The 14,196-nt window shown below is 40.7% G+C and overlaps 1 protein-coding gene across 3 annotated transcripts in view; it reads left to right on the top strand.

Annotated features, from left to right (window-relative positions):
- Positions 1-12,904, top strand: part of spag9a (sperm associated antigen 9a) — a 39,716-nt gene extending 26,812 nt beyond the window's left edge. For 2 of the 3 annotated variants that reach the window (XM_084743773.1, XM_084743771.1), the window contains 15 exons: positions 266-395; positions 1,437-1,526; positions 1,621-1,737; positions 2,286-2,472; positions 2,573-2,788; positions 4,764-4,971; positions 6,049-6,165; positions 6,481-6,561; positions 7,470-7,537; positions 7,662-7,813; positions 8,994-9,165; positions 9,335-9,448; positions 11,164-11,340; positions 11,894-12,031; positions 12,229-12,904. In XM_084743773.1, coding sequence (XP_084599899.1) covers positions 266-395; positions 1,437-1,526; positions 1,621-1,737; positions 2,286-2,472; positions 2,573-2,788; positions 4,764-4,971; positions 6,049-6,165; positions 6,481-6,561; positions 7,470-7,537; positions 7,662-7,813; positions 8,994-9,165; positions 9,335-9,448; positions 11,164-11,340; positions 11,894-12,031; positions 12,229-12,347 — 2,086 coding nt within the window. In that variant the 3' untranslated portion in view covers positions 12,348-12,904. The remainder of the gene's footprint in view (positions 1-265; positions 396-1,436; positions 1,527-1,620; positions 1,738-2,285; positions 2,473-2,572; positions 2,789-4,763; positions 4,972-6,048; positions 6,166-6,480; positions 6,562-7,469; positions 7,538-7,661; positions 7,814-8,993; positions 9,166-9,334; positions 9,449-11,163; positions 11,341-11,893; positions 12,032-12,228) is intronic. The other variant, XM_084743772.1, reaches the window with a different exon arrangement.
- The last annotated feature ends 1,292 nt before the right edge of the window (positions 12,905-14,196 follow it).

Below are 14,196 nucleotides of genomic sequence, written 5' to 3'. Positions count from 1 at the left end.
TTTAATGTTCAAACTCATTAAGTTTATTGTTTTTTGTACATATACACAAATTCTGATTTTGGAGCCTGCAGCATGTTCCAGTAAGTTGGGACAGATCAAAAAGTATTTGCAAATCATTGCATTCTGTTTTTACTTACATGTCACACAGTGTCCCACCTTTACTGGAACTGGGTTTTGTATTTTCACCAAATGTCCTGCAGTAATGTCCTTGTATATAATCTGTCTGTAAACTGATCACATCTGTCTCTCTTTGCTCTTCTCATAGGAAGGACCAGTGCAGTTCACCGTCTCGTAAAGAGCAGAAGAGAGCCCAGTACAGGCAGGTCAAGGCCCACATGCAGAAGGAGGATGGACGGGTCACTGCACACGGCTGGAGCCTGCCCAGCAAATACAAGGTAGGACTGGATAGGGATAAGGATAGATTTGGATGGTCAACAAGTATGTTATCAAGTGTATCAAGAAAACATTTATTGAAACTGTCCACCAGATGGAGCTCAACCTCATGAGATTTAACAGTTTACTCATGAATGTAGCTCGTCTTTCCTTCTTCTTTGCCTGTATAAGCTTTATCTTTACGTTCATGTGAGAAAATGAACAGTTCCCATTTTGCTACTTGCAAAGTAAAATGTTGCTGTGGATTCAGTGATACACACTGTGAGCTACAACTTGATCCGCTTATATTTGTTCACATTTTGGTAAATTATCACCTTTAAAACTATGCTGAATTAGCTAGTAGCCGTCCCTTTTTACGGTGTACCCATGGATGTACAGAAACGTCTTGGATACTGAAGAAAACCAGGGTTCAACACTGATGGGTTTTCTAAAAAATCTTCTTTCCTGGAGTCAGTTTTTACTTGCCTCTGTGTTTTATTTATTAGAGGGTATGAAAAATGTCCATCCCAGTTCCTCAAAGTCCAATGTGAAGTATGTAAATGTCTTGATTTGTCTGTCCAAAACCCAAAGATATATTTTTCAGTTAAAGTTAGGAAACAGAGAACACCGGAAAACAATAATATCTGCCGTTTTTGCATGAAATATCATGTTAACTATCAGTTGATTAACAAAATAGTTTAATAGTTAAATTAGTTTTTAGTAAATTGTGTGGTCGGGCGAGATCAACAAACCAGACATGTCACTTTACTTACCACGAGGCCAGCAAATGGACAACCCTTAATGTTGAGCCCTGGTTTATTCATATGTTCGGTATCATGTCTATGTTCAGATTTGACTCAGTTATGAAAAGGCGTACAAAATACAGCTCATACCCATGTTTTGCAATGACTGATGTCATCCTTACAAAGATGTTTTGTGTAGAACTTGTTTTGTGGACCTATGCTGAGTTTAGGCAGTGTTGGTTATGGTGTGTTTTCTAAATTTGGGTGGAAATCTCTTTTAAACACCTGTGTCCTTTGTATGTACTGGTTATACCCTGACAGGTGGCAAATGGTGGACAGGTGGAGAACAAAATGAACTTACCTGTACCAGTATACCTGAGACCTCTGGATCAGAAAGATGCTTCTATGAAGGTACGTAAGAAAACAGATAGATACAACCAGTATACTATATTTGTTCTCAATTTCTGAATAAAATTCCATATTTATTACATGTTCTTTCTCCCAGCTGTGGTGTGCTGCAGGGGTCAACCTGTCTGGCGGAAGAACAGCAACCACATCAGAGCTCTGTAAGCAGACGAAGGGTTCTCAGAGTAGCCTGGACCAGTTAGAGCAAGACAGTAAGGTAAGAGAGTGCCACAATTCCATAAACATTGCCATAAGTACTCATTTTAACATTTGAATTCCAAACTCATCTATCTCTCATGATGAATACCAAATTAAGAGATAAATTCATTTATCCTGTTATTCTGATATCTTTTGAAAATGAAATAACACCAAAAAAGTGTAATTATTACATTATTATTACATTATCATTACTTTAATCTAAAATTTCAGCTGGATCACTGATGGTGTAATAATTAATCTAGAGTGACTCAAAGTGAAACACAGTTAAATGCGTTTTATAAGACTCTAAACATGTTACTTTAGCAGTAATAATAACAAATTTCCAACTAGGACCATTGCAAAAATAATCATATCCTATTGTAAAAAGGCTGGAAATGAGTACAAAAATAAAACCAAAAAAGTTGAAAACATTGCTATTTGTAATAAGTAAGGGCAGGTTTCTTTGTTTCCTAAACACAAAAATTCAGTGAGTTATGGGTGCTGAGACAAAAAAACAACCGTCCCTGGTGTTCAGAAAGTTTTTTTTCCTCTTGCATTGTCCATCAGGATCAGGAGAAAGGGGAGCAGGAGAAGGAGCTGGTCCTTCAGGACGAGATTTCCAGTCGGGTGTGGGTGTGCACCAGCACCCACTCCTCCACCAAGGTCATGGTGCTGGATGCCAGTCAGCCCTCTGACCTACTTGACAGCTTCTACGCCTGCAACACCCACGTGGTCTGCATTGCCAGTGTGCCAGGTAGGCTGAGGTCACATGGTTTGTTTGTCTTTGCCATCAGTGACGGCATCGTTTATTTTCCATTCCGTCAGCGCTGAATTTTGGCTTGGGTGTTTCTCAGGCGTGTTGGAGAGCGATTATCCGGCAGGTGAGGAGGTGCCCCAAGACCTGGAGGCTAGCCAAGGCGATGGGGTGTCACTGGCTGGCAGCGTGGCCAGCGTGGGCTCCACAGGAAGCGACGGTGCCATGGCAGCAGAGGGAACCACTGCCATCCCCCAGACGGCCAGCTCAGGTGTCACCGACCAGCCGGCTGAACACAGTGGCATCTCTGGCTCAGGTACTTCTCTGCTTTGAGAAAATGCTTTGATAGAGAATGTCTTTATTTGTTTTACGGCTACATTGCAAGCATCAAACACAGGGGCCACTACCTACAACTTGAAATCCAAATGAAATCAAAAAAGGAAGTTTTAAAGGGATATGCATATTTTTCCTCAGAGACTCAGACCAACAAAATCTAGATGGATAAATAACGGGCAAGAGAAAAAAAAACGTAGTTTTAACTCTTTGGGATCACATTCCTGGTAATATTGTGCACCTATTTAACAATATGTAAAAAGCCAAAACAAAATATCCATTTCTTTGTATTCTTATATCAAATCCAATCACATTTTCTTTCTGTAAAACAAATATGATGTGTGTTTACGGAGGCTTGAAACAACCAGTTACAACCAATAATATCATGACATCCACCCGTCAATCAATCTTTAATAGTTAAGAGACATTAGTTAGTTAGCTAGCAACGGCACAAACTTTTCAACGTTCAAATCAAATTCCTCCTAACGTTTTGTTCTGCTTGTGTCTCCTGTTTCACCTGGAAAATGCATCAAGATGGAAACAAAATAATATGCTTTAAAAATTATTTTTTGACTTTTTTTTTTTTTGATAGTTTTCATTTATGCTTTAGGGGCAGAGGCATCATTTCATTACCGTTAACTGTTTTTAATCCAAATACCGTAATTTCTGGACTATAGAGCGCACCTGATTATAAGCCTCATCCAGTACATTTTTAAAGGAAAAACCATTTTGTACATACATAAGCCGCACCTGTCTATAAGCCGCATGTGCCCACATTGAAACATGAGATATTTACAAAGAAAGACGGTACACAGAAAGAGTTTTCAAAGTTTTAATAATATACCTTAGCTTTTCTTTCCAAACAGTGCCTGTGACGCGGCAGTAACACAGCAGCAATACGGTAGTAACACAGCACTAAAAGGGCTGGTTAAAAAAACATACCGGTAAAAGTCACTGAGACGCGGCAGTAACATAGCAGCAACACGGTAGCACAGCGAAGTTACATTAAACTTGCGTCTTCCTCGACACATATATTCCACCTGTCTCACTCTTACCTTTTCTGCTCGAGCGCCCCTGGCGGCCGTTAGAAAAAATGCATAAATTAGCCGCATCATTACATAAGCCGCAGGGTTGAAAGCGTGTGACAAAAGTCGCGGCTTATAGTCCGGAAATTACGGTACTTTATCGTGTGGCAAAAGAGGACCAAAATGTCGCTCTAGAAAATAATAAATACTCTATGAAATGACAATGTTGAAAATAACAACTGTATTTGAAAAGGCCCATGTAATAAATCCCAGACATTTAATTATAGGTTATAATAATACAATACACTATACATTTGGATATTATTCCACCTGCTTCTACAGCTGCTTATTGTACCTGCAAATAAATCACTTTTTGCAGCTGCAATAATCCAGTTTCCTTGCAGATATTGCAGTTTTGGGGCTGCAAATAACATTTATTTTCATTGTCAATTAACCTGTTGATTATTTTGTCGATTAATTGATAAGTTGTTTGGTCTATAAAATGTCAGAAAATAGTGTCAAAGAAAGGAGTAAAAACAATAGACAATATTCACATTTAAGAAGTTGGAATCAGAGAATTTTGACTATTTTTTCTTGACAAATAATTCAAACCGATTGATCGATTATCATAATTGTTTGCGATTCATTTAATTATGGATTTATAGTTGATTAATCATCACACAGTTTCAACTTATATTAATTCCACTTTGACTTGACTCATGGTTCTGAAGATGGTGCATGTGATTTGCTGTCATTCAGAGCTCTGCCCTTTTCATGTGAACACACTCAAAGCTTGATTGGAAAACTCACAGTTAGTTAATAAACAGCTTTGTGATACCGTTTGTTTATCCAGGGCTGCCAGTATTAGCATCAGTGAAGCAGGGTAGATTAATTTACCCTCTGATTTAACCCTGTGATCCACAATGCCCACAGTCGAGCTGTCCAGAGAGACCAGTCCACTAGAAGACGGCGTTCCCACGGCGGAAGAGGCGACAGAGGCGACGGAAGCCAACGCTGGTGTGGGTGAAGAAGGAGAGGACCAGGGAGCGGACCAGAGCCAGCCCGGAATCTACACGGAGCACGTGTTCACCGACCCACTGGGGGTGGGACCCACCGACTCGTCTCCTGGCGACACACAGAGGTGAGCATTCAATAGTATCACATTAATAATACTTTCTGAACATGTCAGCTCTTATCAGTATCTTACCTGCTAAAAAGAGATCATGTGCTTGAACTAGGGCTGAATGATTTTTTAAAAAATATATATTTTTTTTTTATTATTTATTGCAAGACAAACTACAAAACTGTACAAGCACAAAGCCCCAGAATATAACAGAACAACACGAAGAAGCCAAAAACAGAATACAGGCCCGTTAAAATTTTGTCAGAGAGTAATGACAGGGTAGTTATGTTGACTGTCGTGTTTTGGTTTGATGTTGGACTGTGCAGATGTTTGTGTGCATGAAAGGGAAAGGAAGAGGATGAAAAAGATCATTTAAAAAATAGCATGGCGAATTAAGGCATGAGCATTGGAGAGGAGAAAAAGGTCCAATATCCTTCTCTGCCACCAAAGCTGTTACTAGTAGCAATAATAATAATAATAATGGTAATAAAAATGTTATAGAAAAAAGCTCCAGAACGGGACAGCAGAGTCTGTCCGATAGATTCAACTGGGCTATTGTTTCATTTGATAGGAAATTTAAACTTAATTGCTACAACAGCCATGTTTTCTATATTGTTTTGTATGTAGATTAGATAGATTAGATTGGACAAGCTTTGGGTCAGCTCCCTGACTGTTATTTTGACTGATATTGCAATTGTGGTATGTTTTGCAATTTTAGAGGGATTGATTATTCTCATTTTTATTTAAAAATGTTTTCATTTTTGCAGGAATCTGTACCAAACAAAGAATTTTTTAAAGTCTATAGAATATGATGTGCAAGCCAGGACATCTCTGCAGCATGACAATATTTAATTTAAGAAAGTATTTTGCCTTTAACAAATATTGAGGCTCCAGTGATTTGAAAATGTCAGAAGGCCAGATTGTGATTTCAATAAAGTTTTAATCAATTGTTCAGCCCTAGCACGACTCCAAAGAAACTGTGCCAAGTCGAGATACAAAAGCAAATTTTGTATTTGACTCAGAATTTTGTCAGATTGGATTTGGCTGTTCAACGCATTTGAAAAACTGGTGAATCCTCTGCCTCCTGTGATCCAGGGGCTCCGGGCAGGATGCCGTGACCTCTTTGCCAGAAGACTCAGACCCATCAGAGGGGGAAATCCTGAGGATGAGCAGCGCCCTCCCGACCATGTGGCTGGGGGCTCAGAATGGATGGTAAGCATGACAACAGCCACTAGAGGGTGCTATTAGTCCAGCAGAAAAATATTAGAAATTGGCACTGGTGTGAACATTTGTTGTACTTATTAACAGATGCCTATGAAATCAAACCTGTTTTAATCCTGTACAATCCAATAACGGTTCAGTTTCTATCGGAATATTTTATCATTCAGCTTTCATTATAAGCAGGTTTATCCATTTAGTTATATTTTCACTGCCTTTTTTCTCGTTTAGTTTGAAATTCACTCCTTATAAGTCACTGTTGAAGTCTGATGTGTCTGTCTTCATCTCTCTGTCTCTTCCTCTCTCAAGTCTGTATGTCCACTCGTCTGTGGCTCGATGGAGGAAGTGTCTCCATGCCATCAAGCTGAAAGACTCCATCCTCAGCATAGTGTGAGTACAACGTCAGAATTGTTGTCATAGCATAGTAAGTTTTCACATTTTTGGGCTTAAAAATAAGAGTTAATAATGCAAAAGGTACTAAAGCTACTACAATGAGTTTTTAAATGGTTATGAAACTATCTTAGTTTAACACTGATGCCTCCATATGACCTACATAAGCAAACTGGACCATTTGCAAGAGCATCTGCAATTTTTCTTAGTTTTAATGGCTGCCACCAGGTCAGATTCTTCTTAAAGTAAGGTGAAAACTTGAGAGTTCAAGTAAACAGGTGTTTGCCTATAAAATGTCAGAAAATTATGAAAAATATTGATCAATGTCTCCCAAAGCTGAAGGTGATGTCCTTAAATGTCTTGTTTTCTCACAACCCGAAAAACTTTACTTTCACAGAGGAGTAAAGAAACCAGAAAATGTAGATATTTTCAAAGCTGGAATCAGGGAATTTAGATTTTTTTTACTCAAAAAATGACTGATTAATTGATTAGCAAAATAGTTGACGATTAATTCAGTAAGTAATTAGTAATTGGTAAATCATTGTGGCTCTAGTAGCTTTAACATAACATGTAGTGTCTATGGGGGCGATCAGAGTCTGTCAGTGAGGGTCTCAGGCCTTGTGGATGAGGCCGTCTGCAGGCAGGAAGAAACTGTTCTTGTAGCGTGAAGTTTTGGTCCTGATGGAGGAGAGTGTCTCATAAAGTTTGTGTCGGTGGTGGGAGGGTCAGCCACAAACTTTCCCACTCACATCAGGGTCCTGGAGGGTTGGCAGAGTAGCCAATGACCTTCTCAGCAGAGCAAATGCTATCTAAAGGCAGTTGTGTAGTTATTTAAAGACACACACACATCAAACATACATGTACCAACAGGAAAGAATGTGTAAAAAGTTTCTTATCTCTTGTTACAGGCATGTTAAAGGCAGAGTCCTGGTAGCTTTGGCTGATGGGACATTAGCAATTTTCCACAGAGGCATTGGTAAGTCTGTGGGTTAACACTTTGTTTTTGAGGAAGCTAAAACCAGAAGAAGTTATTTAATGATGGCCACTCTCTGCTACAATGATCATCAGTTCTCAAGTCTCACGTCTTTGTTTCTCCCAAGCAGACGGTCAGTGGGATTTAACCAACTACCACCTGTTGGATCTGGGCCGGCCCCACCACTCTATCCGCTGTATGACAGTGGTCCATGACAAGGTGTGGTGTGGCTACAGGAACAAGATCTACGTTATCCAGCCGAAGGCCATGAGGATAGAGGTACAGCTGTCACTATACTTAACAAGTGTCCTGTTTCTTTTTCCAGTAAACCGCAACATATAAAACCTTATTTTAAAGTCCCTCTCCAGTCATGTTTTAAACCATGTAAAGAAGAAGTGATAAATTGTCTCTTTTTTTTGCAAAATAAGTGCAAATACCTCGCTAAAATGGCTTGCATATAGCTTTGCCTTCATTTGGTATTCAAGGATTTATGATTATCCAAATAGTACCCTGCCTCTCCACACACCCCCTAACCCCCAACACTGCATCTCCTCTATTTTGCTAGTTAATCACAGTAACTAAATACATCTGGCTTCTCTATGTACAGTGCCACCCCTTTGATTAACAGGATTGGTTCCTTAGGTTTATGATTTCATATACCCATACATGTCTTGTAACACGTGAAAAACTCCACATAGACATGTTAACAAGGTTAAAAACTGTTAATATTGTATAACCTTACCTTTTATCTAAAACAGCATCATCATTATTATTATTGTTATTTGTAGTAGAAGTATTAAATTACATGAGGCTGAAACTGAACTTCTGTCTGGAAAGCTTGTGTAGTTTGTGTAATGGCGTCAACCACTGGTTAAGAGACGGCCCTCATTTGCATGATTTTCCATTATGCATTGCTGACAATTTAAGTCTGCTATTTTACATTGTAATGTGTTTGTAATATGTTTGTTCAGAACATGGTGGTTTATACTGGTATTTGTCATTTTTGTTCTGGTTTATTGTTACACTTTGAGCGAGGTGGCTAGTATATTTCTTCACCCCAGCTGTATTGTAGCATAATAATTTGATACCTGATGAAAGCTTCATGTCAATATTGGGCCCTGATGCTGATATAGGATTTGACCTGTCCCATCTGTACTCTGCAGGGATCCTTTCATAATGTTGTCAAACACTAAGAAGAACAATCTAAGCCTGGAAAAAACAAGCACTTTAGTTAACTTGCTTTGATGGGTGCATTTGACCTCGAGGATTATATTTCAGCCTGTTTTGTGGCTGCTGGCTGAGGCCGTCTACTCGACAAATTCCAAAACTCTTTGTACCTTTTACAAAATATGATGTGAGATATGTAAAAATAGGACCCAGGTTTAAAAATGGGACTTACCCTTTAACATTTCCACAACATTCTAACATCACATCGTCTCTGTCTATAATGTCTGAGCAGAAGTCGTTCGATGCTCATCCACGCAAGGAGAGTCAGGTGCGTCAGCTGGCCTGGGTTGGAGACGGTATCTGGGTGTCCATCCGACTGGATTCAACTCTACGGTTGTTTCACGCCCACACCTACCAGCACCTCCAGGACGTGGACATAGAGCCCTACGTCAGCAAGATGTTGGGTATGAACTCTTTTCCTAAATCCTTACCTGTAATGAACTTTGTTTTAATTAACTCTTTTAGGGGAAATAATCAATGGCTGTATATTTTATCTGCATATTTTAGGTAGAATATTTCATTTTGCATATGGACTGAAATGGCAACCAAGTGTGTGTTGTGTGTGTGTTGCAGGTACGGGTAAACTGGGCTTCTCATTTGTGAGAATCACAGCTCTGGTGGTGTCCTGCAGCCGCCTGTGGGTGGGAACAGGAAACGGCGTCATCATCTCCATCCCGCTGTCTGAAGGTATCGCTCTTCATTTTTCTAACAGTGAGATTTTGAGTACGAATGATTGCATTAATCAGTGTGACAAAGTGTTGTTAGGTAAGAAAATCAATACTTTCCTGTGTGCGAGATCTGAAGCTTCCCTCCATTAGTCTTGTTGTCACTGTATGGCTGCCAGGAAACCAGCAGAAAAAGTCACTGCCCGTCTAGTTTCTCACTGTATCTGGTCAGAATTCAGGTCTCACAGTCACAGATCGCACAACACTGTTTGGCAAGTTCATACTGAAGAGTGCTTATGTTGCAAGGCAGCTGGATTCACAAGACTGTGAGATCAAGTGAGAATCCATCTTGCCAGGCTTCAAGTTATTTGTTTGTGTCCACACCAAAAGTGGTGCAGCCAATCAGCTTCCTAGGAGGGACTACTGGCAGCTATGAGCGTGGTTTTAGGTGTCCATGGAAGTGTTGATCTGATTGGTTGAAGTTAGCCTGTGTTAAACATGATTATTCTTATTCTGTCTTTATTCACAGTTCACTGTGATTCTTGTTTTCTGTCCTGATCTGCTGTTGTCATGGAGTGTGACTGTGTCAGAATGTGCTGCAGAGCTGGGTCTGTTCTGTTTAACCTTTGTCCTCTGTCCCACAAGCTGCAATCTGTGGTCAGAAGCATAGAGCTCTATTTTGGCACGGGTGTCTCGCTTTGTTTATGTTTTCATAAACAATGAGAGCAAACAGAATCCTCGGACTGAACCCACAGACCGCTCTGCAGTCTGTCTGAGAGACTGTCAGTCATAACCCTGCTTTGTCTAGTGTTGTGGATGGGAACTCTGTTGTACATTTCCTGCTCTCAGCCTGTTGACATAGACAGATTTGATCGTCTCACCTGTGACTTCACCTTTTATCTTGTACGTGGTCCTCTTCTCTGACAGCTGACCTGCTTTTGCATATGGGTCTTATTGTGTTTCTCATTTCTTATTCATCTGCTTGTTTTTTGATCATCTGGCTCACAAGAGTTGTTTTGAAGTCTTGGGGCTCTACATTCCTTCCAGCACAAAGTTGCGCATAGTGCAGTGTAGCTAACGTTGCTATTTTCTGACCAACACAGTTGTAATTTTCCTTGCCCAGCAAATGTACTTACAGGCATCTGTGCACACATGGGCATGTTGGTCCTGAGATGAGATACGATCAGGTGCATTATGAGCACATTGCTATCTTGAGGCAACAGAAAGCAACTGCACCATTGACCAACAAAAACCTGGTCTTAAATCAGTGGTGCATTATTTAGACATAGGCAGATGCACACTCAGGGTTACAGGTGAGTGAAGTATGGTGAAGTGTCTCCCCAGGAGAGACATTGTGCGTATTTATGCACGAGGAACAGCAGCTGTAGCATTATGTTGTTACTGATGTTACTGCAGTGATGCTGCTGTGCCTTGTGCATCAATGCACACACAGTGTCTCTCTTAATGTGGAGATGATTCACCCTATCGGCACGCTCCACCCATAGAATAACCACAGTGCCTGCATCATAACTGCATCATAACAAGTGGGTCATTTCAGCATCCCCTCTTTGCTTCTCCAACTTGCTGAATCAGATATTTAAATAGCAGTGCACCAGAGGCAGGTGCAGCTGGCTCTTAAAGGGAATGAGAGACGACATTCTGATTGGTTTCATTCATGTTACGCCCAAAACACACCTATAATTCATCAGGTGAATTTTTTTCTGTCTTATTCTACAGCCAACAAGACAACGGGGATTGTGCCAAACCGGCCCGGCACTGCTGTCCGGGTTTACGGTGATGACGGTTCAGATGGTGTCATGTCAGGCAGCTTCGTGCCATACTGCTCCATGGCCCACGCCCAGCTGTGTTTCCACGGACATCGAGACGCTGTCAAGTTTTTTGTCACTGTGCCAGGTAAGTGACACGTGCAGACAAACGGTGGTATCAAGTGGCAAAAACAGTGACATCAGCTGCAGATATTAGCTACCAACCAATGAAAATTGCTAAGATATCACAAACAAATTGACATCACCACTGTGTGACATTTATGTAGAGCTGCAAAAATTAAGTAACTGATATAATATATGAACCATTTCAGTCATTTTTCAAGCAAAAATGGCAAAAATGTGTTTGCAAGAGCTTCACAAATGTCATAATTTGCTGGTTTGTTTAGTTTTTTTAAATTACTTTTCATTTGGTAGACTAAACAATAATCATGAGCAGAAACATCAGGTTAAATGATAATGAAAATAGTTGTTGCTTCCAGCTCAACATGTATGCATCTTATTATGATCCATCCTTATGAATGTGAATAATTTGACTAAAATTTAATGATTTGACAGGTAAATGTTTAAATCAGCTATGGAGTAAAAATGGCAGCTGCTTCTTGATTACAGCCACACCAAAAATGGTTTTCTCTGCTTCTTATTCCTGTAAAAAAGAAAATGTTTTTGACTTTTTGTCACAGGTCAGGCGATGCCTCCTCCAGGCACTGCAGACTCAGGCTCTGATGACCCTGCATCTGAATCCTCTGACACAGCGACCTCTGAGCCCAAAACGTACCTGGTCATGAGTGGAGGCGAAGGCTACATCGACTTCAGAATGGGTGAGTGACTGACTAAACACGGAGCACTTCACGTAGGCGGAGCCAGCAGGGACTGTTCAAGCAAACTGACAAAGGTTGCATTTGAATCTGCGTGAAAAGTTACGCTTTGATGTCTGACTGCTAAAACTGGTTAAACTTGTGCTGATAAGCTCAGAGTCCTCACTGCTGTTTGTGTGACTCATCATCTTCCTCCTCAGGTGACGAAGGCGGTGAGTTGGATGGTTTGTCAGAACCAGCCGCCAGCCAGCAGTCGGCACCCACCAAGGCCGAGCGGAGCCACCTCATCGTCTGGCAGGTCACAACCTCTCATGATTGAAACAAAAAAAGCCACAGACTGTTGTGTCGACGTCAGAGCCGCCCACCAACCCCCGCATGCCCTTCTCAAAGTTTTTAATTTGATATTACTGATTGTTCTTAATGCCTGAGTAGTTGACTACTTTGTAAAAGAAAAAAACAATTATTTTTAGTCCATGTTTTGTAAATCAGATCAAACTTTATTTATATAGCGCCTTTCGTGCAAAATTGCAATACAAGGGGCTTAACAATACAATAAAATACAACAATACGATGACAATACAACAATACCTTGAGAATAAACGGTAATATAAGGAAATAATATATGAAATAAGAAACATGGTAGAACAGACACCAGTGTAGCACAGTAGAATTCAAAATAAAATGAAGGGAATGCTAAGCTAAAAGGGTAAGTCTTAAGAAGTCTTTTAAAGGTGTTTACAGATCGTGAAGCCCTCAGCTCCTCTGACAGGCTGTTCCAGAGGCGAGGACCGGGGACATTTAATTCCACCTCCCCTTAATTCTTTGGGAACAGCTGAAAGGCCAGTGGCAGAGGACCTGAGGGATCTAGAGGGAGAATATTTTAAAAGTTGAGTAGCAGTGACAAGGAGCTAACATTACAGCCGGTTGTACTTAACGTTAGCTTCTTATAACTCGTCTGTGTGGGGGATGTTTGATAGACCTGGCAACTTAATAATGAACCAACCCTCGAAGCGTTTCTTTTGTTCAAAGTAAGCGGAATCTAACATTAAGGATCAAAGTAAGCGCTCTAACGTTACAGATATCTGTTCTTGTAAAATGTCCGGTGCGATGTGTAACACCGGTGTGGCGACTTTATCATAAAATTTCATCACTGTGTCGTCCCGCGTGTGTGGGATGGATGTAGACGCAGCTGGGGCAGCAGACGCAGGAACAGTAGATATCAGGGCAGGAGCAGGGACGGCAGGGGTCGCTCTAGTCGGGGCTTTTTAATTTTAAAATCATTGTATAGTTTATTTGCCACGATTCTGAATTAGATAAGGTTTTTGTGAACTTAGAGAATCCGTCCAAGGTCCAAATGTTCCCCTCTGCGGGGCTGCATGTTGGAAAAGCTGGTGCACACTGGAAAAAGGCCAAGTCAAGGAGACTGAAGGTGTTAGTTTCAGGTAATGGATGTTGGTAATGTTGTTTGTCTCCTAAATGTTAAACCTGCAGTGCGGGACATTAATACCCATCACCACAGCGGTATACTGGTATCACAGGATACTGTGGCATGAATATTGAAGATTATCAAACAATGTAGAGGTGGGCGAAATTCTAGATTCTTAGAGGTGTCGCAGTGTGGGCATGAAAGATTCATAAATGTCAAAAATCAATCTTCTAAATGATGTTGAACTTAGCTGTGATGGCAGAGCAGCACCCGGACAGTCCACAGCGTGCGCACACAAAAGTTTTCAGCAGTCAACAGGGAGATGCACTTCACCTTCGTCTTCTCAAAAGGCAGCGGTTACAACCATGTTTTAATTTAGCGTCTAAATAATCACACTTGAAGGACGGAGATGAATACTTTTCACCATCGTTAAGGCATTAACAGAGCGGAGCGAGACACACCGCGGCATTCAAGAAGTTCGCCCAACGTCGTGGTGAAGAAAACAACTCTGTGCTCAAGTTGTCCACCTCAAAAAATCTCCTCCTTCTCTGCATGATGGACAGCGAAGTGTTTCCCTGCAGCACACGGTGCAGCAGAGACGCTGCCCTCTACTGCTGGAGACGTGATGTTAGTAACATCACACACAGCAGAGAACTCCTCCTCAACCTCATACTAATACTGAAAACAGTTTAAGTATATCGTTTTAAATTAATTTATGTCATTTTTAAGTTTTTGGTAGACT

The sequence above is a fragment of the Lutjanus erythropterus genome, chromosome 19 (genome assembly GCF_056507025.1).
Source record: "Lutjanus erythropterus isolate fLutEry1 chromosome 19, fLutEry1.hap2, whole genome shotgun sequence".
In the NCBI taxonomy this organism is placed as follows: domain Eukaryota; kingdom Metazoa; phylum Chordata; class Actinopteri; order Lutjaniformes; family Lutjanidae; genus Lutjanus; species Lutjanus erythropterus.
Note: the sequence above shows the minus strand (reverse complement) of the source record. Positions and strands in the feature narration are given on the sequence as shown.